The sequence below is a fragment of the Cygnus olor genome, chromosome 1 (genome assembly GCF_009769625.2).
Source record: "Cygnus olor isolate bCygOlo1 chromosome 1, bCygOlo1.pri.v2, whole genome shotgun sequence".
NCBI lineage: Eukaryota > Metazoa > Chordata > Aves > Anseriformes > Anatidae > Cygnus > Cygnus olor.
The window spans coordinates 12,577,076-12,603,729 of NC_049169.1; the positions used below are offsets into that span (position 1 = coordinate 12,577,076).

General features: G+C 38.3%; 1 protein-coding gene across 13 annotated transcripts in view; it reads left to right on the forward strand.

Annotated features, from left to right (window-relative positions):
• Positions 1 to 26,654, forward strand: part of MAGI2 (membrane associated guanylate kinase, WW and PDZ domain containing 2) — a 774,790-nt gene that overhangs the window by 524,780 nt on the left and 223,356 nt on the right. For all 13 annotated transcript variants that reach the window (XM_040548715.1, XM_040548725.1, XM_040548731.1 and 10 more), the window contains one exon: positions 2,814 to 2,893. In XM_040548715.1, the coding sequence (XP_040404649.1) occupies positions 2,814 to 2,893 (80 nt within the window). The remainder of the gene's footprint in view (positions 1 to 2,813; positions 2,894 to 26,654) is intronic.

The following is a 26,654-nucleotide window of genomic DNA, read 5'->3' on the forward strand; positions in this document are numbered from 1 at the left end:
TGGAGAGGCAGGGCAAGGGAGCAGGCATGGAGATGTGTAAAGAAGATACAGATAATTTTCAAAAGGTACTTTGCTCCTTTGGATGTTACAGATAAAAGTTCCAGTGGACAAATTTTCCTTTTTCTAAGTGGCTGGATGGGTTTGAGAGACAGGAAGGAGAGGAGATTAAGTGCTGTTCAAGCTGATCTGGATGATATGCCATCTTCATTCTCTGAAATGGTGCTGCAGACTGAAGGATCATTCCCCTGTTGGAAAAAAAAATATGTTTTTTTATTTGTTTTTGGTTTTGTTTGGAATGGCCACAGTGCACAAAGCTGGAAGGCATTGGTCCCACTGGCTTTATGAAAGCCACTTTTATGCTGAAAGGAAGCATAACTGTTTGCTTGTTGTTGGTCTTGGTTTCAACAAAAACATTGAAGGATATAATTCAAATAATTCACTTTTAAACAATAATGCTGAATTGGGCTTATTTTCAGCTTGCCACCTGTCTTTACAGAAGCCTGAAAACTCATTTCAGGCCTATTCAAGAAATGTAAAGGAGATTTTCAGGGCTGGTGAGATGGTTTGTTCTGCTGCTGTGTGGTCTTGTAAGGAAAACACCATACAGCTAGCTTGCAGCAGTCAGCTGTTAACACTGCCTCTGCCACTATCTTGTTTAATGGTGGTGGACAGTCCCTTGATGTCTCTGTGACTGTGTTTTCCCACCTTTAAAACAGGGGAGATGGTTTTTATTTCCTTTGTGAAATGCTTTGAGATCCATTTTATATCACAGCAAAAATTACCAAGAGTAGTCATATATTTTGCTCTTTTAAAACCATAGGAAACAATCTGTGAATCGTCTTAGTCTCTGCAGCCAGTGGGGGTCCCTACAATCATTCAGAATTAGTAGCTGGGAGAGAGTGGCTATTGCACAGACATGCCCATACTCCAGAGTTGTGACTGCAGCTTGCACAGGTACACCAAGCCAGCGCTAAGTTATGGCACTGCTAATGGGGCACTCGTGGTAGTACAGAGCTTGGTGTGTGCTGCTGGCTGCACCCAAGTAGCTGAGAACATGCCCGGCTGATCAGCCCACGCTGAGTTCCATACTGCTGCAATGACATTGCTGACAGTATCTCCGTTACTTAATTTAAAGCTAGCTCAAGTATGTCTGCACAAGCTGCAGTTAGGCTGTGACTGCAGTATAAAAATACACCCTCCAGGAGACCACAGGCAGACAAATCTTTAGAGAAAGCATCTTACTTACATTTGCAATCAAGCACAGGCTGATGGCAACATTTCAAATTTGCCTTACCTTTAGTTTATCGTTCTTCTGTAAATGTAGCCATTCTGCCAAAGTAGGTGAGGGTTTCATTTATCCTATTCTCCTATCATGAATGGTGTTTTAGAATAGGACATGCTTAAAACAGGAATTTAAATGCCTCAATTTTCATTTTAGTTGCCACTTTATCCATGCATGGCTCTCATCTACCTTTTTTTTCCATCCAAAATGTGTAGGAAGATTTAATATTGTCGTAATAATGCTGAGAGGTAGGTACTATCACTCTGTTTTCAGAGACAGAGAAATCAAGGCAGAGGAAAAGTTACCTGCCAAGGATTAAATAGCGAGTCTAGGTGAGAGAAAGAACTGGCAATAGACTTTTTTCTTTTTTTTTTTTTTTTTTTTTTTCCTGGGGGAACCAGTGATGCTTCAATCACATGGACTTTATCAGTCAGTTACTTGCCAATTACCAATTGCATCCTAATCCACTTTTTTTTCCAGTTCCCCTGTTTTTATACACCTTATGCTAATGTTTGTAAGAGAGTGTCTTAAGCACACTTTAAAATGACATGGCAAATTAATAATAATCTAAATAATTCAGTACCATATAAATTGTATAGAACAAGCATCCTCCCAGGATGTATCAGATAAATAAAACATGGGTTAGAATGAACTCTGAATGATGGTATTGTAAGAAGGACATCTTAAAAAATAAAAGAGTAATGATCACATCCTTTTCTGTTTTACTGTCTTCCTTTCTTAACATATTTTTTTAAAAATTGCTCCAAATTCAAATGTTTATGGTAAATGTATACATTGAAAAAATACTATTTTTAAGTCTCATTAGCTGTGTTAAGTGTCAATTCATTTGGCAAAATACTCTCCTAGAAAACAGTTTGTACCAGTTCAGTGCTATTTCGTGTCTGATTCCTCAAAGATCTATTCTGAGTGTAGAAAGGAGCCACATGATTCATTCAGCTTGTGCATATCTATTTTATCATGATAGAAGGATTATCTATGGAGACATAAAGGTTTGTTAAACAAAGTATCATTAATCACTCTGTCCAGAAATGTAGACTTTGCATGAGCATGCTGTAATTTGCATTAGTTTTGCTATGCCTTGCCAGTGCTGCTAGCAAGAAATAACAAACCTGTACTTATGAAAAGGACAGGTTAAAGATGAAAATAATTCTATCTGAAAACTGTGAGAATGGTACAGAATCCTGTCGCCTGCACTCGTTCAATGGGAGAACACTGTATTTGTAATAAATTCCTTTTGCTCTGGATGAGTTCTGCATTTTCAATGAGGTTAACTTGGCAACATTCTAGTTGATTTTAATAAAAATAGCTGCTTTGAGGACAGGGAGCTGAGGTTGCCAAATTTACAGCTGCCTTGCACAATTACTCTTACACCTCCTTCAGGGCTACTTAGAACCAGTAAGCAAATTAAGTGTATCGATTGCAATTTTGTTGGACTAACCCTTTTTTCTTAAGGAATAAACTTGATTCCTTTCAGTATGTGTCTGCTCAGAGTGATCTCTTTTCTTTTCAGCCATAACACAAAGACAACATCATGGCTGGATCCACGACTTGCGAAAAAGGCTAAACCTCCAGAAGAGTGCAAAGAAAATGGTAGGTTATTAAGTTTTCCTTCCTGCTCAGAGGGGATTTGCCTTTGTGTGTGTGTGTCTCTCTCAGTTCTTAGAAAAATCAGGCATTTGGGAGAATGATGAAAGGTGTTTAATTGCTGCTTTGGTTAGAAGCCATAAGTGATACCAGTTCTTAGCATGCCATGTGTTTCTGCTTTTTATTATCCTTTCTGATGCTATCCAAAGCTGAGGATCACAAGTGTGTTTTCTGCCTGTTGTGTGTGTGACTCCGGGACTGACCTTCTCCCTCATCTCCTACGGAGAACTTTGGTCTGCAGAACAGAATCCCTTTTCAGATTCTGAGCTTTTAATCTACAAGCAATTCAATGCATAAGGGAAGCTAGCAGCACCGTGGGAATATGAATATTGTTTGATTTGTATTTAAAGGTACAGTGCTATGCTGTTTAGTAGCCAATTTAAACAAAATAGTGTCTGATAAAGCAGGGTGTGGGAGGGAGAAAATAGATCAGTGTCTGTCCGAGTTCATGACTGGATTTTGGGGGTACTGCATCGTTAATGGTTTAACATCTATTAGTGTAAATAATACCGAGAATGCTTAGAGGATCTGTAGCTGTTATACAGGAGTATATCAACAAACTCAAAGAGAGATATGAAATAATACAGATCTCATCAAACTCACATGCACTCAGTATAATTTTCATTTTTTCTCTAGTAAAGTTTCAGGAATCAAAATCATTTAATAAAGCCAAAGTAAAGATGTATTATAATGCATTTTTTTCTGGGGAGTTCTTTTTTCCTTGTTTAATAGTTCACTGTTAGTTAAATCAGCCAGTTAAGAAGCAATGATTTCTAAAGACTGCTACTTGTTTTATTTTTGTGAAATATAGAGAAATAAATGCATACATGTGATATTCATTAATTCAAAGCATTTTAAAATATTTTAAATTAACTAGTTGTATTTCATATACTGCATCTGATTTATTTTAAATTTTCCAAAATACATTGAATTGATTAATGTTAATATTAACAGGGAAAAAAAAAACCCTCAGTGCCATTTTTGGCTGATAAAGGAGTCACCGAGGAGTTGCTGGCTGTGTGAAATGTAGGGTCAGCGCTTTGGTATAGACTGTTCCTGGTTTTTGCAAACGGCTTCATTTTGAAAGCCTGCTATATTCCAAAAATCCTTTCCTTATTTCAGCAGCAATTCTGACGTTCTCTTCTGACATCAGAAATTACATGTCTGAATGATTTTGTGATGCTTATTCCAGCACTTACTGGAGTAAGTATCTCCTGGAGTAAATTTTACAGTGAACTGAAACATAACAAGGGCACAGGAGTTTTGTTATAAATCTCTCACATTATTTATATGAAGCTATATCTTTGCCTGCTCCTTAAGGAATACTAGTGTAAAAAAAAAAAAAAAAAAAAAAAAAAAAAAAAGCAATATCTATGGAGTAACATATCACATAGTTACTTGGAGTCAATGTTTTTGTTTTTGTTTTCTCATAGCTGTTGTATACTGAGATCACAACAAATATTGAAATTTTTTTTAAATGAATCTAAAATAATTTTAAATGAAGATCAGTTCATTAAAGAAACAGAATTATTTTACAGTAATTTGAGTACTAGATTATTGAATGACTATAGTGTGCTGGGTCATGCTGTTCTTTTAAGAGTTGCTTAGCTCATTAATGCAAAGTACTTGAAGTGAACCATAAAAGACTTTAGGGAGAGATCTTAGGTTGTTATAGAGGCTGTTCTTGCAACATCTCTTTTTCTAAGGTTCTTCAGTTGCTCAAAAATTGATGTTGTGTTCTTTTTTTTTTTTTTTTTAATTTCCAATACCTGCAGAAGAAAAAGAAAAGGTTCTTAAAATTGCTAATATCCCTTAAAATGACTGTACCTTGCCACTGAGGTCCAACAACAGGGCGTTTGTTATAGCACACAGGGATTTGAAATTTTTATTTAGTTTTAATGTCAGATCAAGGAGTAATTTCACACGTTTCAGCTATGGCTTGGTGCACGTTTTTTATGCCAAATGTCTTTTCTGTTACACTTCATGATTTATTATGGCACATTTTCACTCATACAAAATTTTAGAAAGACATTGGTGCTTAAATAGGAAATGATACTTACCATGCTTCTGTATTATTATCTACATAAGCTTAAGTTTTTCATTGACATTCATTTTGCCACATTTGAAACTCATATTGATTCACTGAGACATGTTATGATGTACTTATCACCTATCAGATTCTGCCATCAGGTTTTCATCAGAACTACCCAACTTACATGTTCTTATTTCAGTGCACATCCTGCCAAGTCCTCCTTCTTCATTCTGCCACCAGCACACCATTTCGACCTCAGACAACATCCAACCAATATCCAATATTTGAGTCCTGGACTAGCAATATTGAGGGGCCCATCTCCACTCTTCAACTGTCAGCTCTTCGATGTTCTTTTGCTGATACTAATTCTCCATTTCTCCATGTTCCCAAGCTTCTTTATCTGCAACTCCCAGTGCTTGCTCTTTTCTCTTTGCAAAGTCTGAACCAACCTTCCAGCACATCTTGGAATAATTTTTCACATGCTTTTTCCAAAAGATTGACAAGCTCTACCAAGTCAAGCTTTCTTTGCCTTCATGCTGTGGACTCCTTCTGTTTTCCTTTAGTGATACTCACTGCTCTTGCCCCCTTTGCAGGTCAGGAGGTTTTAAGGGCTGATTTTTCTTTCTGTCTCTGTCATGACCTTCTGTGTGAGTTTCAGAAAATTACTTTTACTTCTGCTCTGTCAGTTCTACTTAGATGGTAGTTCTTTGAAGCAAGAACTGCTTCTTGCTCTTTGTTTATATGGTGCTTATTTGAGTTTCATAACTGTTATTCAATAAACAGAATTACCAATATGTATTGCTGGCAATACAAACTACAATATTTTAGACATTTCCAATTTCCTGCAGAAAGTCTTGACTTTTTAAAAAATCTTATTTTTTCTTATGAAAATGTGAATAAAATAAATGGATTTGTTTAGTTTTGAATACTTATTTTAAATGATTCTTTTTCTTTTTTTTTCACATGAAAAATTGTTAACCAATTTTTATTTGTAAATAGACACTATAGTTCTGCCCACTGTGAGCCTGATTCCCTGGTTGCTACATTTTCTGTAAAGTCATATTACATGGCAAACTTGGATTTGCATGATTACAGGTATATTATGCGAGTGGTCTGCTAACAGATTCTGTTCGTTGAGAGAGAACATGGAAAAGAATTACGAGTTCCATAAGGCAATAGAAACTTAGTTTAATATTGAAAGGCAACTCAGCCTAAATGACAGAACTATTTTTTTTAGAAAGTTCAATTTTGACTAAGAATTGCAGTAATTTAATTTTTAAAATTCTTTAGTCCATTTTAGGAAAAAATCCACTCTGGAGAAAAGTGAACACTTACTTCTTTATCTAATTTGGGGGTTAAACAGCTATTAAAATTTCCTGGGATCTGAAAGTAGAATTTAATTTAGTAGATTACTAATCCACCCCAATCAATATTGTCCATTCGTCTTAACCTTTACTTTTTTATGTCAAACTCTTTTCTTCTATTTCTTCATTTTCAAATTCAAGTAAATTCAAAAGTATAAATAAATTTTTGATTTAACCTATCAGTCATCTGTCATCTGCCTATCCATCTCCTCTACACCTACCAACTTGACTGAAAAGTACAGATTTTTATTTAGGGTGAGCGGAGTTTCCTTTGGACTTCATTGACTGTGCATACCAGCTCTATTTTGACAATGAGGGGGCACAGATATGAAGCTCATATGTAAACACCTGTACATAGACAAACTGCTATGTTTTGGTGTCTCTACCTTGAACTGAACCCCGACCTTACTATCTCATTTTATTGGGTTATCCTTTCCCCCATTCCAATTGTTACAGCCAATATCTTTGTGCTAACTAACTGCTATGCACTGCCTCATCTCTCATCATCATGCCAGCAACACACACATCTACCATTGTCCTCTTCATCTTCTCTTCTAGTTGAGTCCATTAGCTCATGCTAGATCTGACATCTCACATTGGACACTTGCTATCTGGAGTCCTCCCACTGATTTCCCCTACTCTCTTTCATTAATAGCAGTACTTTCAGGGCCTATTTCCCTTTTCCTTGTCACCCAACCAGCAAAGTATCCACTCACTGCTCTGTATGGTACATGCAGTACCATGCAGACAGACATGAATTCAGGAATTCAGTTCACCATCCTTCTTTGAGACAATGTCATCACCACAATCAATCATCTCTAAAAATCTCAGATCTCTCTGATTAAATTCCAAGTCATAAGGGTGATCGCTGATTAGGCTATCTGTAATATCAAGACTATAACTAGCTTGTGAAAGCAAGAATCTTTTACATGAGTAAATAGGACCATTTTTCCTTATTTTTTTCTGAAAATTTATGAAGTATATTTTTAGCTGGAAGCGTCTCTGGTGTGACACAGGAGCACCTTTGTTCACTGCATATTCAGTTTGTAAACTTCTTTAAAAGGCACTGTGATTTAGGGGAAAAAATATTTTTAAATCATTCTGTGTTATGAGTGCTTTAACACTGAAGAATGGTTCTTTCTCAAAACCTGACCATTTAACATACAGTCCCTCTTCATGTTGTTGGTCTAAGCTACTGCCTAACCATTTTTCACATACTCCTATACTAATACTAGAAATAGCTGAAGTCCAACAATTAGACTGTAGCTGACTATTTTGCTTGTTTTGAACGAGTGTTCCTTCTCCATAAACCATAAATCTCTGGTAGAGACTCAGACTTTCAGTGATGGAGGAAAATTTATACAGGCAACTCTATTGTTATGTTTCTACAAATGCAAGCAAGAATATAAACCAACTATTTTCTCAAACGTCTCCAGACTGTGTTAAAATTAATAGCCCTTCATATCATTAAGTTCTTTGACTGTTGGCCCAAAAGGAACAAAATCTAAGGCTTTCTCATCTTACTTACATTTAATACATTCTGAATTTCTTATTAAGAGTTCAAACCACATAATGAACTGTTGCATATATCCATTTTAACTTCAGCTTGCAGCAAATATATCTTACACAAGGAGATCATGTAAATTTATGAGGTAACATTACAGTAGCACAACCATAGAATAGAATCATAGAATGGCTCATGTTGGAAGGGACCTTAAAGATCATCTAACTTGACCTCCTGTCCCCTCCTCCACCATAGGCAGGGATGCAAACCACCAGCTCAGGTTTGCCAAAGCCCCATCCAGCCCGGCCTTGAACACCTCTAGGGATGGGACATCCACAGCTTCTTTTGCCAACCTGTTCTCACTACCCTTACAGTGAAGAATTTCCTACTAACTTCTAATCTAAACCTCCCCTCTTTTAGTTTAAAACCATTCCCCCTTGTCCTACCATTATCTACCCAAGTAAAGAGTTCTTCTCCATCTTTTTTATAAGACCCCTTTAAGTATTTGAAGGGCACAATGAGTTGTCCCCAGAGCCTTCTCTTCTCCAGGCTGAACGTCTCCGACTCCCTCAGCCTTTCTTCATAGGAGAGGTGCTCCAACCCTATGATAATCTTTGTAGCCCTCTTCTGGACTCTCTCTAACAGGTCCACATCCTTTTTGTGCTGAGGACCCCACACCTGGAAACAGCATTCCAGGTGGGATCTCACAAGGGCAGAGTAGAGGGGGACAATCCCCTCCCTCGACCTGCTGGTCACGACTATTTTGATGCAACCCAGGATGCAGTTGGCCTTCTGGGCTGCAAGCACACACTGCTGACTCTTGTTGAGCTTTCACCCATCAGAACCCCCAAGTCCTTCTCCACAGGACTGCTCTCAGTAAGTTCTTCCAGACTGTATTTCTGTCTGAGATTGCCACGACCCAAGTGCAGCACCTTGCACTTGGACTTGTTGAACCTCATGAGGTTCACATGGGCCCACTTCTCCAGCCTGTCCAGCTCTCTTTGAATGGCATCTCTTCCTTCTTTGAACTGCACCAATCAACTTGATGTCATCTGCAAACTTGCTGAGGGTGCACTCAATCCCATTGTGTATGTCATTGATGAAGATGTTGAAAAGTACCAGTCCCAAGACAGACCCCTGAGGGACACCGCTCGTCACCAGTCTCCACCTGGACATAGAACAATTGACCACTACTGGGTGTGGCCACCGGGCAAACTCCATATCCACCCTTCAAACGTCCTTTGAAGGACCTTTCCTTTGAAGCCAATTCCTTATCCACCCTTCAAAGGTCCACCCTTCAAATCCATATCTTTCCAATTTAGAGATTAAGATGTCACGTGGGACCATGGCAAAGGCCTTACAGAAGTCCAAGTAGATGACATCAATCAGTTTTCCCTTGTCAACTGATGCAGTTACTCCATTATAGAAGATGACCAGATTGGTCACGCAAGGCCACCAGATTGGTTAGGCTGGCCACCAGATTGGTCAGGCAAAAAAAAAAAATCAAAAATTCACCCTACTCCAGTACTTTAAAAAAACAATTTGTTGTTCTTTTTTGAATTTGCTATCTGATACTTTTCTTCTTCCGAAGAGATTATTTATATGGAATAAAAATAAATAATGAAATGAAAGAATAAATAATTGGCATTATCAGTAATCTGCATAATTCCTGTCTTGTGTTGAGCATTTTGAAAACCTGTCTGCATTTGAAACTGTTTTATTTATAAATAATTTTCCTTTTCACTTCTAAAGAGTTTGCAATGGAATATATAAAACAAAGGTAAGAGATAGTCCCAATGCTGAAGCATTTGGTTTCCTGTTTTGATTCATACTGAATACTTATCAACATATTTTACTTCATCAAAAAATGGATGTGACTCAGACTGCTTTGACACATTTTTTTCAGTCCTTTTAGCCATATTTTTTTCTTATTTACACAGATTTCTTGAGCATTTCAGTCATGATTAAACTCTAGAATGTCTGTGTTCTCATACACCTCCTTCTTTTTAGCAAGTACAAGCGTCTCTATAGTTGAATATATCCATAACTTTATCCAAAATTGCCACTTAAATCACAAACTTAATAAGAAATGATTTGTCATTGTTTAGCTGATTCTTCACTATCATGTTGTAAAACATCATCTCTTTACATTTTCACTTTGTAGATGCACTTGGGTATAGGCATGCTGGTTTAATGGGTAAAACATTACTTGACTCTTATGTATGTTTTCACTAGAAAACAAGTTGTGAGCTTTTGTCTTGTGTAGATACTGTTTATAGGTGCCAATGCCCACTAGTGGCTATTTGTAGTAAATACTCATCTGCAAATAGGTTTTCATTTGTCTGAAGCAGTAGTAGCTTTGCATTTGAAACCAAGTCTTCTGGTTCTTTGTGGTACAAAGGAGTGAGGGCTTGTTTGGTGGATTGGGCTGCATCAATATCAAAGATTTACATGAGACACTTGCAGAACAAGTTAGCTAGCAAACGTTACGCCCATCTACAGGAAGGGCCGGAGGGTAGACCCGGGGAACTATAGGCCTGTTAGTTTGACCCCAGTGCCAGGGAAGCTCATGGAGCAGATTATCTTGAGTGTCATCACACGGCACTTGCAGGGTAACTAGGCGATCAGGCTCAGTCAGCATGGGTTTATGAAAGGCAGGTCCTGCTTGACGAACCTGATCTCCTTCTATGACAAAGTGACACGCTTAGTGGATGAGGGAAAGGCTGTGGATGTGGTCTACCTTGACTTCTCTAAGGCTTTTGACACTGTTTCCCACAACATTCTCCTCAAGAAACTGGCTGCTTGTGGCTTGGACTGACGTACGCTTCGCTGGGTTAAAAACTGGCTGGATAGCCAGGCCCAAAGAGTTGTGGTGAATGGAGTCAAATCTGGTTGGAGGCCGGTCACTAGTGGAGTCCCCCAGGGCTCAGTACTGGGGCCAGTCCTCTTTAATATCTTTATCGATGATCTGGATGAGGGGATTGAGTGCACCCTCAGTAAGTTTGCAGAGGACACCAAGTTAGGTGCATGTGTCGATCTGCTCGAGGGTAGGAAGGCTCTGCAGGAGGATCTGGATAGGCTGGACCGATGGGCTGAGCTCAACTGTATGAAGTTCAACAAGGCCAAGTGCCGGGTCCTGCACCTGGGGCGCAACAACCCCAAGTGGAGCTACAGGCTGGGAGATGAGTGGTTGGAAAGCTGCCTGGCAGAGAAGGACCTGGGAGTACTGGTTGATAGTCAGCTGAATATGAGCCAGCAGTGTGCTCAGGTGGCCAAGAAGGCCAACTGCATCCTGGCTTGTATAAGAAGCAGTGTGGCCAGCAGGTCTAGGGAAGTGATTGTCCCCCTGTACTCGGCTCTGGTGAGGCCGCACCTCGAGTACTGTGTTCAGTTTTGGGCCCCTCGCTACAAGAAGGACATGGAGGTGCTCGAGAGAGTCCAGAGAAGGGCAACGAAGCTGGTGAGGGGTCTGGAGAACAAGTCTTATGAGGAGTGGCTGAGGGAGCTGGGATTGTTCAGCCTGGAGAAGAGGAGGCTCAGGGGCAACCTTATCGCTCTCTATAGGTACCTTAAAGGAGGCTGTAGCGCAGTAGGGGTTGGTTTGTTCTCCCACGTGCCTGGTGACAGGACGAGAAGGAATGGGCTAAAGTTGCACCAGGGGAGGTTTAGGTTGGATATTAGGAGGAACTTCTTTATCGAAAGGGTTGTTAGGCATTGGAATGGGCTGCCCGGGGAAGTGGTTGAGTCGCCGTCCCTGGAGGTCTTTAAGAGACGTTTAGATGTTGAACTTAGTGATATGGTTTAGTGGAGGACTTGTTAGTGTTAGGTCAGAGGTTGGACTAGGTGATCTTGGAGGTCTCTTCCAACCTAGACAATTCTGTGATTCTGTGATTCTGTGAACATTACAGGTAGAGAAAGAAGTGAATGCAGGAGGAAATGTCCTACCTTGTTGAGTGGACAAAGCATCAGCAGGATATCTTGCAACTCCAAATTAAACCCTTGTTTCTGTTGAATAAATGGAGCCCAATATGAACTAGGACAGAAGAAAGCTTCTGGGCTTTCTTTAAAGTGATGTGTGACCCTGAACACTGTGTCTCTCAAGATGATATTCTGCTCATTGCTACTATTTTTTTTTTCTCTGTGAAATGTAGAGTTTTGTTTTGTTATTATTTGTTTTTAATTATCATTTTTGTAAGTTGAATACTTCCCTAAGGACCCTCTGGTACTTTCTATCAGAAAGCCCAGGCAGTAGCCAAGGTAGAGGACAAGGCTGTAATCCCACATATTTAACAGCACATTGTAGTCTCTTCATTTTATTTATAAACTTTCATTTCCAACTGTCTTTTCAGGTTCCTATCTCTTTCTCAGGGTGAACATTATAAAAATTCTACCAGAAAATTTGATCATCATATGGTGTCAAAAAAAACCACAGTCATTTACTAGAAGATGAGTAAGTCAAAACATAGAAAGATCAATAACCAAAATACATTGTTCTGACAAACATTATTTACTATCTGAGAAGAAGTAGCTTCAGTTTTCCTTAGATTACCTTATATTATTATGTCTACCACAAACCTCCAGTTCCTCCCATGCTCCCAGGTTCTCACTGGCCTTTGCAGGTTCCCCAAGTACCAGCAGGGCAGCATGTGAGCTCAGGGCAGGTCAGGCTGGGCTACTCGTGCTGATCAGCTTGTGAAAGCCAGACAGGTACCTGCTGAGCTCATGGTATAACCTTCTCAAATGCAGGGTGCCTAAAGGGCATCTTCCCCTTCACAGTTGCTGATTTTCACAAATCATTTAATAATGTATTTATCTTTGAGGTATCTGTGCCTCAGCTAAATTTAGTTGAAAACCAGCAATAGATTCAGACCTTAACAGAGGGAAATGGTGAACAGACAGATAATATGAACCCATAAAATTCATTTCCCCAGGAAACCAAAGTAGAAAATCAGCTTCAGAAAAGTAGTTTTTGCTTAATCAAAATAAGAATTCCTGAAATTATACAAGTTATGATCGATACCTAATGCTAAGCATTAGTTACATTATGTGTTAAATGGTACCATTTATTCCACTATAGTCAAGGGTCTACCAGCATTACTATTTTAAACCTTGTTTCCAGGGAATTATGTTTGATGTTGGAAATATGTTGAGGAGAGTCTCTTTTTTAGACTTTGTACCAGCATAGCTTAATTGTTTTCTTCAAATGCTGGAATGTTGTTATTTATTAAATAGGTCACTGTATAAAATAATACCTTTATGTTCAATGAGACATCACTACGCACATAAAAAGACCTCCACCTATTTCATTAGTAGTTCATATGTGTATGTTTCCAGGAAAGCTACCTTGCAGAATTTTAGTTTGATGTTAATTTAAAATATGACTAAGCCACAGATATGCATATTACTAAATAAAGGCCGCATTGCCCGTCTCTAGCACAGTTTTCAGTCCATGGTACATGGCAGCCTTGCAATTCACAAAAAGTTAGTTATCGTCTGCTGTCTTTTATTGTTCCTGTTGGCCTCAGTTAATAACCATCTACCACATTGAAAATACTTTCTGTCTATCCATCTGTCCATCTCACAAGAAATTGCAGAAATATTCAAATTCAGTTTAACTCTTCTTTTGAAGCCGTTTGGAGGCTGGAGTCTAAATATTAACTGATACTCCCCATAGAAAAATACAGGACTTATGTCTCAATATGTATACATTAAGTGATTACAAATGGCAGATAAAGTGCAGTACTATCATGATGGATGAGAGATGGCCAAGGAGGTACTTTCTATGAAAGGATAAAGCAAGGGATTCCCCATCATAAGTGATATGGGCAGGTACTGGCTATATCTGATATTTGGTGACCTGGTGCCTGAAAGGGAGTCCAGATCCCTTTATTGGGAATTTATTTTTGGGTAGGGAATTGAATACAAAATGATGAGTCAGAAAGGCTGCACCATGAAGAGGGAGACAATTAAAGACAGAGCAGCAGAGAGGCTGATCACATGCTTGCATCTCAAATCTTGATCCTTTCCAGAGCTTATATTCAAGGCTCTGAAATATCTCCTCTGCCTAAGAGCCAGAGCCTGACCTCCTCTGAGGATGCTGCTTATACTTAAAAATAAAAATAAAATAAAATAAAATAAAATAAAATAAAATAAAATAAAATAAAATAAAAAGGAAAAAAAAAAAGCAGGGACCTATTTATTTTATTTTAAAACACATAAACTTTCTCTGTTACAGTCTAGAAAAGATACTATTCTGTAAGTGTAAAAAAAAAAAAAGCTCCTCTGTCAGATGGTGTGCAGAATATAGTGTCAGATTAATGAATCCAGAGAGAAAATATAAAAGCAACACAGAGCACGACATTGTCCGTAGACCTTGTAAACCTTCTCCTCTGGGATATTTTGAGGTGCTGTGCCAAGGACTGTTGCTTTTTTCCCAAGGGCAAGTAAGCAATGCTTGCAGACTTCAGCTGAGAGTGCCAGGCACAGATGAGTAATTTTGCTGCAAACTTATAAAACTGTTCTGCAAATGCTTTTCAATTCAGTCATCAAAACCCTTCTTACTACAGGCCTGAGTCACTTCTGAGTAGGGACTGCCCATCATGCACTCCCGCCTGGTGACTTTGTGATATGAACAAATGACTAGGAATTAGGAAATGGATTGACAGACTACCAAATTTTCATTTTCAGTTATGACTTAAATCCAGGTGTTTCCAGATGATAAGGATATTGCACCTTTATACTACAGAGTTCTTGCTTAGAACTCTATTTTGCAGTTTACTAACCCCTTTTAAACAGCATTTGATGCCATCAGTTTTGTAATGGAGCTGGCATTACTTGTAATAATGTTGATCACAATGAATTTTTCCTGCCATTTAAGTACATATTGAACATGCTTTTTTTCAGCTTGCACTTACAATTTTGGATTTATTAAACAATAACTGGAAATCCTGTGAACAATTGTGACCATTTGAAGGGTATTTTATGCTGACAATGCCAATTTTATGCCAATTTTATGCTGACAATGACAACTTTGATTCTAAAGTCACAATAATGATAAAAAAATAAGAAGGGGTGGAACTTCATTAGTGGTTTTTGTTTTCCTGGGAGTTCAGAAAATACTTCTCTGGACACTCTGGCACTGGTTGCAGGGACACAGCTAATAAGAGTAAGTCTTCATCTTAGGGTAACACTCCTGGGGGAACCCTGGGGTGCAGAAGCACTCCCCTGGAGCATGCTTGTCAATGTGACAGATAAGTCCTTTAAGTTGTAATGGACTATTAAGTATTAGGTTGCTTTCAGAGCCATTAAAGTTTCTCACTATTGCAGATATACAAATCCCTGTAGAGTACTAACCTTAATCTTAAATAGAGCTGATAATTGCAAGGACAAGAATGAATATAAGAGAGGAAAAAATGCCTGTTTTCCTTGATTGTTTAGCTAGCACTTGGCTGTCATGCACTCCCTGCTCCTACTACTCACCTGGATTGTGTGTTTAAATGGGGAGATCCCTGGGACCCACAGTCAGCCTGACAGTAACTCTGCTAGCAATCTGAGGATTTTAAATGTTGCTAAATTCAGGCTGAGGAAGCTGCTATCTTGTCTTGTGGTTCTTGATGTGGAAAATCACAAGCTTTAATTCAAATTAGTTCATGACATTACTAAGACTGCTTCTATGAACCAGTGTCCTGTAAGCACACCCTTAGTGTGGTTGGAAACTTATTTGCTTGTATGATGCTCTGAGATTATGAGCTGAGATATGAAGTATAATATATAGCCCTTTAAGTGTTACAGTGTTTATAATAAATATCCGGTGTAAGAAGTGCAGCATGCTCATCGGTGATATAAAATATAACCAACAATAATTTTTAAATGGCAATAGATATGGCTTATTTTGTAAAACTTTGGCAAATTATTATTTAATTTTTGAATTAAAATAAAATTAAAAAAATCATCAGAGACTGACTCCAAAACAGCAAACTAAAGCTAGTATGTGAGTATAGTTTAAACTACACAGCAACTGCAATAAGATCCAAGGCTATATGACCACCAAATGGCTATGGTAGCTTGAATTTCTGCTGGCACTGCTAGAGCTCCTCACATCCAGTATCCTTTTTCCACTTTGCTACCAAGTTAACTAGCTAAACTTAAGTAGTTTTCAGCTGGAATACATAACGAAATTTAGAGAAGGAGGGAGAGGGATTTTTAAACTCATCAGGAGAAACGGGGACAGAGGTTTAACAATTCACATTTTTAGTGAGCTATAAATTGGATTCCACTCAGCACTGAAGTGAATAGCAAAATTCTTACTGACTGCATGAGGTTGATTTTTGCCACTGAAATACAAGCATTGTGTGGTGGATGCTCCAATGTGGAAAATTCTGAAAGTCGTTTCACTTAGAAATGAATTCACAACATCATATTTAGCAAAGATCATACCTAAGGCCTTAATGCAAATAAAGAACAAAAGGTTGAAATTCTTTCTGAAATATTATTTAATCATAAGTAGAAATCAGACTACATGATTTTTAATCTTATTCTCTCTATAGCTTTAATCCTTCAGTCCTTGACTTTTGAATGGCAAAGAAGCATGATAGGTTTAACAAAGGGGTCTTGTGGGATTATATTCATTACAATATGGTGAGCTACCCTCATTTTTTATTATTTCTTCTCCCTCTGTTTTTTTTTTGTGTGTTTTGTGGTTTTTTTTTGGTGGTGGTGGTGGTGGTGTTTTTTTTTTGTTGTCTTGTTTTGTTGTTCTGTTTTGTTTTATGAAAGCTCTTGTTTTTAACAGAGATCATTAATGAAAAAAGAATGGCAATCTTCTTCTTTTTAAAAATTAATTTTCATAATGGCCTCATTTTAAATTTCATCTAGAAGGTCAGCAATCTCATTGAATCTAGAAGTTAAAAAATGATTTGATGTTCTTGACTGGAAAGTTTGTCTTGTTGTACAGACCTGTTGGGTATTTCCTGGCAACGAGTTCAAAGCACATTGCTCCCACATGAGAAATGTAATGGCTCACTGATATCTCTAGTATCACTCACTATTTTTCAGATACTTTAAAAGGCAGATTATTTGTCGTTTTTTTTCAACAGTCTTTGATTGTTTTTTCTTATAATACAATATATAGTATTCATTCACTGAGGAAGAATCCAAACTTCTGGATCCAAACTGTCCATTAGTAATTGAATTTCACAAAATAAACAAATACGACATGGTTTCTACTTACTATTAACTGAATTCATTATATTTATGACTCTCATTTTCTTTTCATTTTTGTAATATGCTTTAAAATGGTCTCAGTAGTTCTGCTTTTGTGAGACCTCTGCTTTGATTCTAGCCCAAGCTCCTCAAAGTGAGAGCTGGAGTCTTTGTTAAATGGAACTGGAAAAGACTGTCTGAGTACATATGTCCTGTATCTAAGTTCTGACTCTAAAGCAGCACTTCAGAAAGCCACTGTCTTTCATGCAGAATAGTTTTACAGACACAGTTGCAAATAAGCGCTCTTTGTAGGAGAGAGAAAAATACTACGGTAAAATTTCAAACTTTTTAGAAGGGCACCTGCCCAAGTGGGAGGTATGCATAGGTTTTTAGTATGTGGGTCATGGCTGACACAGAACTGTTGGGAAGGGAAAAACTGCATTTTCAGTATTCATACTGGAAAGCTTCGGAATAGAATGCGTGGCAATAAAAGGTGGAAAGAATAAAAGCAGAGATATGGAGAACGTGATGCAGGCTATGTAAAAAGAGATTTGGATTTGTGATCTCTTAAAACACTAGAATTATTTCAGCATAGAAAGATAAAGAGGAAAAAAAATCCCCCTGGACATGATAAAACCCTGAGCCTAGTAAAGGTGGAAGTAAAGGAATGGTGAAGCAAATGGGCAGCATCCTGGAATCTAGATGGGAAATGTTAGCCCCAATGATGCAATTACATTTTAGGATTCTGATTGAGAAAATTGGTTTCTTTTAAGCATTTTTTTTAAGTCTAATTAAATTCTACAGAATGCAGCCTAATGTTTAACAAAATAATAATTTCTGATTACACATTATGGTGAAGTGTTATGCCTTTGTTGTCTATGTACTGTAAAAATGAAAAGACCATAGAAATGCAGAGGGCTTCCAGATAAATGTAGTTACTCACTATAAGCAAATACTGATGAGCCATATCTACATACCTGTATACATGCATATTTCTGTAGACATTCAGGCTGGATCCTGGTAACTCTTGTGGCAGCAGACTGGGATGCTGTCTGTGGGATTTCCATGTGCAAAGCGGTAAAACACAGTTCTTACATTGGATCATCTTCCTTGTGGTGCATGAAAGAAGGGGGAAAAGGTCATATGTTTTACTATCAAAACTATTAACGATGGTGCAAAGCTACACTAACAATTTTGTCTGAGAAGTGATTTATTCTAGACAACATATCACTGTTGATAACCTGCATATTTCCTGTGTTAGCATTGCAGTGACAGTGTTTGTTCTGCTTGACCATGGAGGTAACTCAGAGATGCTGCACCTTCTTTTATCAATATAATTAAATGTACTGCATATTGGACATTGTTTCAGTGTACTTTTGCTCAAATGGATTTTGAAAAATGTGGGATTTTTTTTTCAATTTTATAAACTGTGATTTCATCTTTCAGCTCTGACATCATCATGAAATACATGAGTTGGCCTGTCCAGACATTGTGCTAGTTTGTCAGAGAGAAAGAACGGGGGAAGGGAGGGCTAGAATTTTTTGTTAAAAGAGCAGATACCTTTTTCTTCTTTCAGTCCCAGATGGATATCTCTCATCTATTTTCTCTTAAGTAGTCCCTGATTTCCCCATTTTACAAAACAATTTTTTGCATGCAATTCATAATTATAGCTTATCTTTTCTATGATAGAGCATCCACTTCTGAGAGGAAGGTTTTCCCATACAAAGGCCCACAATTCTACATTTCTTACTCCTTTAAAAAAATTCAGTGATTCCAGCTATCCTGTTACAGAAATACAGGCCTACAGGAAAGATGGAGAGGGACTCTATCAGGGAGTGTAAAGATAGGACCAGTAACTACTTTAAACTAAAAGAGAGTAGGTTTAGATTAGATACTAGGAAGAGATTCTTTACTCTTAGTGTTGTGAGGCACTGGAACAGATTGTCCAGAGAAGTTGTGGGTGCCCCATCCCTGGAAGTGTTCAAGGCCAGGCTGGATGGGGCTTTGGGCAACCTGAGCTAGTGGGAGGTGTCCCTGCCCATGGCAGGGGGGTTGGAACTAGATGATCTTTAAGGTCCCTTCCAACACAAACCATTCTATGATTATGCTTCTCTATGTGAACTTTTTGGAGTTTCTGTCCAAAAACCACCCAAAGTAATTGTGTATCACTTTCAAAATTAAACAGTTGTAGAGATACTACAGCAATACTTCTAAGACTGCTGTATCATGGCCGTGTGCAGCTACTGAACATGAAAGTGTCTGCCGCTGCTCTCACAAGATGGAGCTTGTGCTTTTCATACTATGCCTTTTGCATGGCCATCAGTTTAGAAATTTTTACCATCATAAACATGGCAAACAAGGTCAGCTTTAGCTATTTCTGGACTGATATATTTTGTATACTTATATATGAGTATACACTCATCTTTTAAATGTTCTAATTTCCTTCATCTGGCTAGAAGAATCACTTCATTTCTTTCTGGTTCAGCTACAGAGCTGGGAAAGCTCTGCCTTCATTAGTTTTTTGAGGCATGGAAAGGCTGTTTTGTAGAATTTTCAGTCTCATTACATTTTCAGTGGGTTTAATGGGGGTCCTTAGGCTATTGCAGGTTGTAGCCTCCATTGGTATTCATTAAAATTGCCATTTTTTCTGGTGGTCCACTTTTTTCAAAGAGATGTTTCAATGTCTTTTCTACTCCTCAGTTGTCTATGGTCAGTTTCTGTGTCATATGTCTACTTGGGCATTCTGTCCCCACCTCTGCTTGACCTATTTTGCCTCTTGACAACTCAAAGAATACGACTGTATTTGGAAGGTATACATTTGTATACAAGACAGTACACTGTTGCTCTGATGAGTACTGAAAAAGATACAGAAAGACCTTAAATTGTATGGCTCCCCAGCTATTAAAAGACATGATATCTAATACCAGTTTACTACAGAGGGGACTTTCAAAATTGTTTGAACTCTCTGTGGTTTATCCCCTTCATGTCTTTGGTTTTCAAATGTGTGAAGAATTTTGTCATCTTAAGTTTCTTCTCTCCATACGTCCGTTCTCATGCTTCCTATGACATCTGGTTAGCGTATAGTGCTCATAGTGCCATATTTGACATCTACAGAGTAGTTCAGATTATTCATTAAATGTGGGTGTAGTTTTTGAGAAGTTAAATTTTATTTTTGGACTTCTGTGGGTCTAATGTTCTCTTTTGTTTTACGGGCTGAAATGAAATCAAATACATACTTATAAAAGAGTAAACTGATCTAGTAAGGAGTAAAAGCAAACAATTTTTCCCCTTAATTTTAATCCTGTCAGGTATAAAGTTGCTAGTTTAAGGAACATTTCCTTTAATAAGAAACTGAAGTATCTATTCAGTCAGTGCTATCACTAGGTAGGTAAATGAAGAATTGCAATGAACTGGTGTGAGTCTAGGAATGTAATAAACATACTTTCATCTCTTTAAGATTATGAGTGGTACTAGTACAAGAGAAAAAGACATCTGGGAAAGTTGGCTGGCAAATCTTGTTGTTGCTAAATTTTTAGGTTAATATTGAAAGAACCATACAGATTATATTTTAAAGAAGCCCAAATAGACTCTCCATCAGTGAAAGGACACAGGGGACTGCTCCAAAACCTACTGAATGGCTTCTGTTGAAATCCACTGAAGAGTTTTGGATTAGGTGGAAAGATAAGTCATCTGTAAGAAGGAGGTTTGCCTTTTTCTCAACATAGTGTCCTATTATTGATTGACTTGAAGGGTTTCCTATTCAGATGAGGAGTGTGTTTTTGCAGATTTTGTTTACGCAACAATAAATATTGCAATTATGTCTTCATTCTTCATGAATATTCATTCCAGAGAGAACAATGTGCAATCCACATTTAAAAACTTGAGTGCAAAAAATGTTTATTCCAGATAGTGTATGCATTTATGAAGTTTTCCATCTTTCACTTCTAATGGATTTTCAAAGACTGTGGCATTAGTCATTGACAATTAATATCTGGTGGCCAAATTGCATGTGTGCTGGCTTTCTTCTGGTGATTACTGGGGCACTAAAAAATAAAAATAAATAAAACCCTCACATACATTTCTCTACCAACCATCATCTCTGGTCATGTTTTCTTTGTTCATGAGATCCATAAACATGTGATAACTTTTTCTCCCCTTGGAATATTGTTTCTAATGACCAGGTTGATAGAAAGGCCAGCTAGGATATTTAGTGTGGTCAGAATATTTTTTATTACTTAGCTCTTCATCTGAGAAAGATAAGTAATGGCAGATTCCTATACCTTTCCTGGGACAGCAAATATGCCCCATTTTGCCACTTTAATTGTTAGGCATCGTTATTACAAATACAGCAGGCTGTGTTTCCATTTGAAAAAGTCAATAAGAAAAATTTTTAAAAGTTTGCTGGGGGAAAAGGTAAAGCAAATATTTAAGTAATACCCAGCTTTGCAAAAGAAATACCTGTGTTCTTGTGGTGGTTTCACACTGATAAGTAGCTAAGCACTACCATGCTACTCCCAAACTTCCCTTCCTCGAAAGGACAGAGAGAGAATACAATGGGGAAAAAAAAAAAAAAAGTCTTGGGCTGAAATAAAGACAGGGAGATCATTCACCAGTTACCGTTACAGGCAAAACAGTCTCAGTGTAAGAGAGATTAATATAATTTATTGCCTATTGATAACAGACTAGAGCAGTGAGAACTAAAAGAAACTAAAAAGCACCTTCACCTCACCCACCCGCTTCTACCTCCTCCCCTTGAGCAGCACAGGGGAATGGGAAGTGGGGGCTGCAGACAGTCCGTAATGCTCCGTCTCTGCCATTCCTTCTTCTTCACTCTCTGCCCCTGCTCCACATGGGGTCCCTTCCACGGGATGCCATCCTTCCTGAACTGATCCTGTGTCGGCTTCTCACAGGCAGCAGCTCTTCAAGAACTGCTCCAACGTGGGTCGATATCACAGGGTCCATGTGTCAGGAGCAAACTGCTCCAGTACGGATCCCCCACAGGCAGCAGCTCCCCCCCCAGATCATCTGCTCCTGCGTAGGCTCCTCTCCACGGGCTGCAGAGGGTTGTTTCTCACTCTTCTCTCCCAGCTGCTGTTGCACAGCAGTTTTTTTTTCCCTTTCTTAAATCTGGTCTCCCAGAGGCACAACCAGCATCGCTTACTGGCTCAGTTCTGGCGAGCAGTGGATCCCTTTGGAGGCCACTGGAACTGGCTCCTATGTGGATGCAGTGGGGCAGTTTCTGTGCTCTTCTTACAGAGGCCACCCCTGCAGCCTTCTACTAAAACCTTGCCACTTAAGCCCCAGTATAGTTCCCCAAAAGAAGACTTGCCTTAAAAAGTTAATTATACTCCATATTCCTATTGCATGTGCAATGTTGTTGAAATAAAGACTTTGCACATATTTCAGAGTGCATTCAAAGTTGCTAGTATGGTCAATGCTTATACTTCAGAAAAATGTGAGGGTAGGCATGCTAATCTCATGTCCTATTGACCTAATCTACCTGTTCTTACCATTCTAATCACCATAATTTCTGAGCCGCTGATTCTCTGTTTTGCTATCCTTCTCTCCTTATGTATGCAGATATCCCACTGATGTTGCTGTAGGGAGCTATATAAGGAGAGCAGAATACTGAAATTCATTATAATCATGTGCAACTGAGAGGAGATGTTTGAAATGGGAATACTGCCCTTTCAGCTTGTGCATTGCCTTTCATATGGCTCAGTGCCCATCAGCTGAAAATTTGTATAGACTTCTGCTTAATTTAAGGTTGAAATAATGCCACAATGGACTTGATCCTTCTGAGAACTGAGTCTCAGCTCATTTTTTAATCATTATGTGTGGCTAAATACTAGTTTATCTTTGCATACATTCGTGCACATAGAATTTTGTAACACCAAGAAAAGCAAGATAGGATTTTAAACTGGTTGAAGGAATGGTGGATTTCTTCTTGCAGTTTCTCCTTCTATGCAATGTATTCCCATCATTGTAAATCACTGAGTTTAATGCCAGAGACATATTTTCTCCACAAACTTAAAGCATTGCCTTTGGGAATTTCTCATCAAAGGAGCTGAACTATAAGGATAACTGTGATCGGTTGTTTTTTAAACTGCATAGCTTGTACAATGTGGACTGTTGTCATGCTGTGATGAGAGTCCCTGATGAGAGATGACAAATTCCTTACTACTGTTAAAATTAAAATAATATATGGCTAACACTGAATTGAAATAAAAGTAGAATACCTAACTTAGCTTGCATTTTACAGAATGGTGCTAGTGTCATGGACTCTATCCTAGTTTTAACTTGTGTTCTTCTTTGTAAAGTGCTTTGACACACAAAAAAAATAAAAATAAAAATCTTGGAAGATAAACAAAGCCTACTCAAACTTTCTGTACAAGAATAATACACTAGGCTTCTATAAAAACAAGTCTCTACACATGCCTTCAGGCATGCTCAGTCTTTATAGTTTTTGTGGACTTCAGTCAAAACTAGGAAAGTATAGTCCTACAAAAGGTGTTATTACATGTCTGGAAGGCTAGCTGTAGCTTTTTGGTCTAAACATATGTGTGGTAGTGACCAGAAAAACTAGAGATATAGAATCATAGAATGATTGGGTTGGAAGAGACCCTTCAAGATTATCTAGTTCCAACCCCTCTGCCATGAGTTGGGACACCTTCCACTAGAACAGGTTGCCCAAAACCCCATCCAACCTGGCCTTAAACACTTCCAGGGATGGGGCATCCACAGCTTCTCTGGAGAACTTGTCCCAGCATCTCACCACCCTCATAGTGAAGTATTTATTCCTTATATCTAATCCAAATCTAACCTCTTTTAGTTTAAAGCCATTACCCCTTGTCCTATCACTGCAGCCCCTGACAAAGTGTCCCTCCCCAGCTTTTCTGTAGGCCCCCTACAGATTTTAGAAGGTTGTTATAAAGTCTCCCTGGAGCCTTCTCTTCTCCAGGCTGAACAACCCCAACTCCCTGAGCCTTTCTTCACAGGAGAGGTGTTCCAGCCTTCTGATCATCCTCATGGCCCTTCTCTGGACTCGCTCCAACAGGTCCATGTCCTTCTTATGTTGGAAGCCCCAGAGCTGAATGTAGTGCTCCAGGTGGGGTCTCACAAGAGCGGAATAGAGGGGGAGAATCACCTCCTTTGACCTGCTGCTCTTGCTTCTTTTGATGCAGCCCAAGATACAGCTTGCTTTCCACATTGAGGAAAACTATATCTGTAGTTTTAAAGCTGCTTTTATTCCTGAACAAATGAAACCTGTTTTTCATTCTATATTACCTACCATTCAAATTGTTTTAAAAAATAATAAATACATTATTAAGTAAATTAAAGTTATTTCTCTATAATAGAATGTTAGAATTAGAATTAGAATTAGAATTAGAATTAGAATTAGAATTAGAATTAGAATTAGAATTAGAATTCTGGAGATTTTTTATTGCAAGTCCAAAGCTGAAAGTAAGTTGGGCATTGTGCTAAACAGAGATAAGTTCATAGTTTACAGATAGTGAAGAAAACAAAGTAAGAACATAAGGTCTTCTCTACTGGCTGGGAATAGCTCTCTGCCTAACCTGTGTCCTGTGTCTAAGTACTGCTTGGAGCAGATGGTTGGGAAAAGACTACAAGAAACCAAGCAGGCATAATCTTCTCCCTCTCACACCTTCCTACTTACTATTTCTCAGCATCTTAAAGTAATCGTGAGCTGGAAGATGCCTAAGGATCAATGTGTTTAACTATCCTGTATGAATGTGTTTAATTCCTTTCTAGGTCCATTTAAGCTCTCCTCTTTCACAGCCTCCTAAGTTTATGAGATCCACAATTCAATTATGTGTTCTGTGGAAAAGAAAAGAAAAAAAAAAGTTTCTTTGTTAGATATGTGCTTGATGATTATTTCACTAAGTATTAGGTGTTATTAATTGTGCTTATTTTATCATGAAAAACACTAATAATTACCTTTACACTTAATCCATACCATTACTAACTATATATACTATTATCAAATCTGTTTATGTGATATCTGTCCAGTAGGAGAATCCCAGTTCATTAAATCTGCCTTTGCAATCACAACCTCTTACAAGCCTCTGATGACAGAGACTGTCCTCCTCTGCACCTCTGCTAGCTCTGCTATGTGCTTTTCAGGTGGGATGGCCAGAACTCCAGGCAATACTCTAGATGGGAATGCACTGTTGATGGCATAATGATGCTGTCTGTTTTAGTCTCAGTTCCTTTCCTGAAATTGCTAATGTTCTGTTTGCTTTTTGTACACTGCTGGGCTTAAGCAGGTGTCTTGAAGATCTTTTCCCTGGGTGGTAATAACTACTTTAGAGCCTTTCATTACATATGTATGTGTATGCACAGTTAGGGTTATTTTTCCCAATGTGCATTTCTTTGCATTTATGGAGATTAAAATTCATCTGCCATTTTATCAGTCAGTATTTTGAGATTGTTCTTCAGCTTCTCACAGGCTGCTTTAATTTGATTATCCTGAATAAGCTTTCAAAGGCTTGAATCAATTTCTCGGAATCAGGAAGGTGACCTCAGAATCATAAGATCTTAAAAAGGAATGTGTGGCAATTTTTATTTACCTTTGATTTACTTGATCCTTTGAGATAACTATTTGCATACTTTTATCCACTAGTGAAATTGACTGAAACTATGCTAAAAAGAAATCCAGAAAGGCAGTTAATATAGTCATCTTATTTCTGAAATGGCAGCTTTAGGAAAGCATGGTAACAGCAGCTCAGTTTAATTAGCTGAATTGAATTACTATGCAGAAATGAAACCAGCTGGCCCAACACAGCAACATCAAAGTGGGATGTTGAAATCCAAGGCTGGACACCATGGGCTCTTCGTAGCTGTAGGCACCTCCAAAGGGTATTTTATCTCACCTTAGCTTTTATGCTTAGTCAGACAGATTTACCTTCTGACACCCTTGTCCTCCCAGGCAGTTGAGAGGGGGTCAGTGGGGATTGACCCTGAGTGGGAATAACACCAGTACCTTTGAAGTATGTCAGAAGCTTCACACTTTGTTTTTGGCAAGCACCAGGGAAGGTCTTCCCATTCATAGATCCTGAGGCATTTAACCAGGGCAGGAGAAATTAGCTTAGTGTGGGGGCAAATTGGCCAGATGCATCAACCATGACAGCCACTGCCTTCCTTTTCTTCATGAGACACAAGCTTTTTACACTTGTCCTTTATCTCTACTCTGCTGCAACCTCCTGTTGATGTCATACTACTAAAGAGCTCTGTAGGAGGTGGACAACAGGCAAATTAGTTAGGGAAAAGCCTGCTGGCTTCCCTTCCATGCCTTGAGATTATTTTCAAGACTCTGTTGGGTGTCTTGTTCCTAAAGGCAATACAGTTATTCTGGGATAGAGCTCTAGATTCAATACTGTGTTTGATGCCTTTAAGCCACTGTAGATAATGGGAAAATTTTGTAAAATATATACATATAATTTTAATATATATATAAATATATATATATAAATATAATTCTTAAAATAATGTTTCAGGAAATATTTTATTCATCTCGGAACTTTTGAAGAACTTTTCATGAAAAGTTAAAACTCTGGGCTAAATTTAAGCTAACTTAAGCTTAAA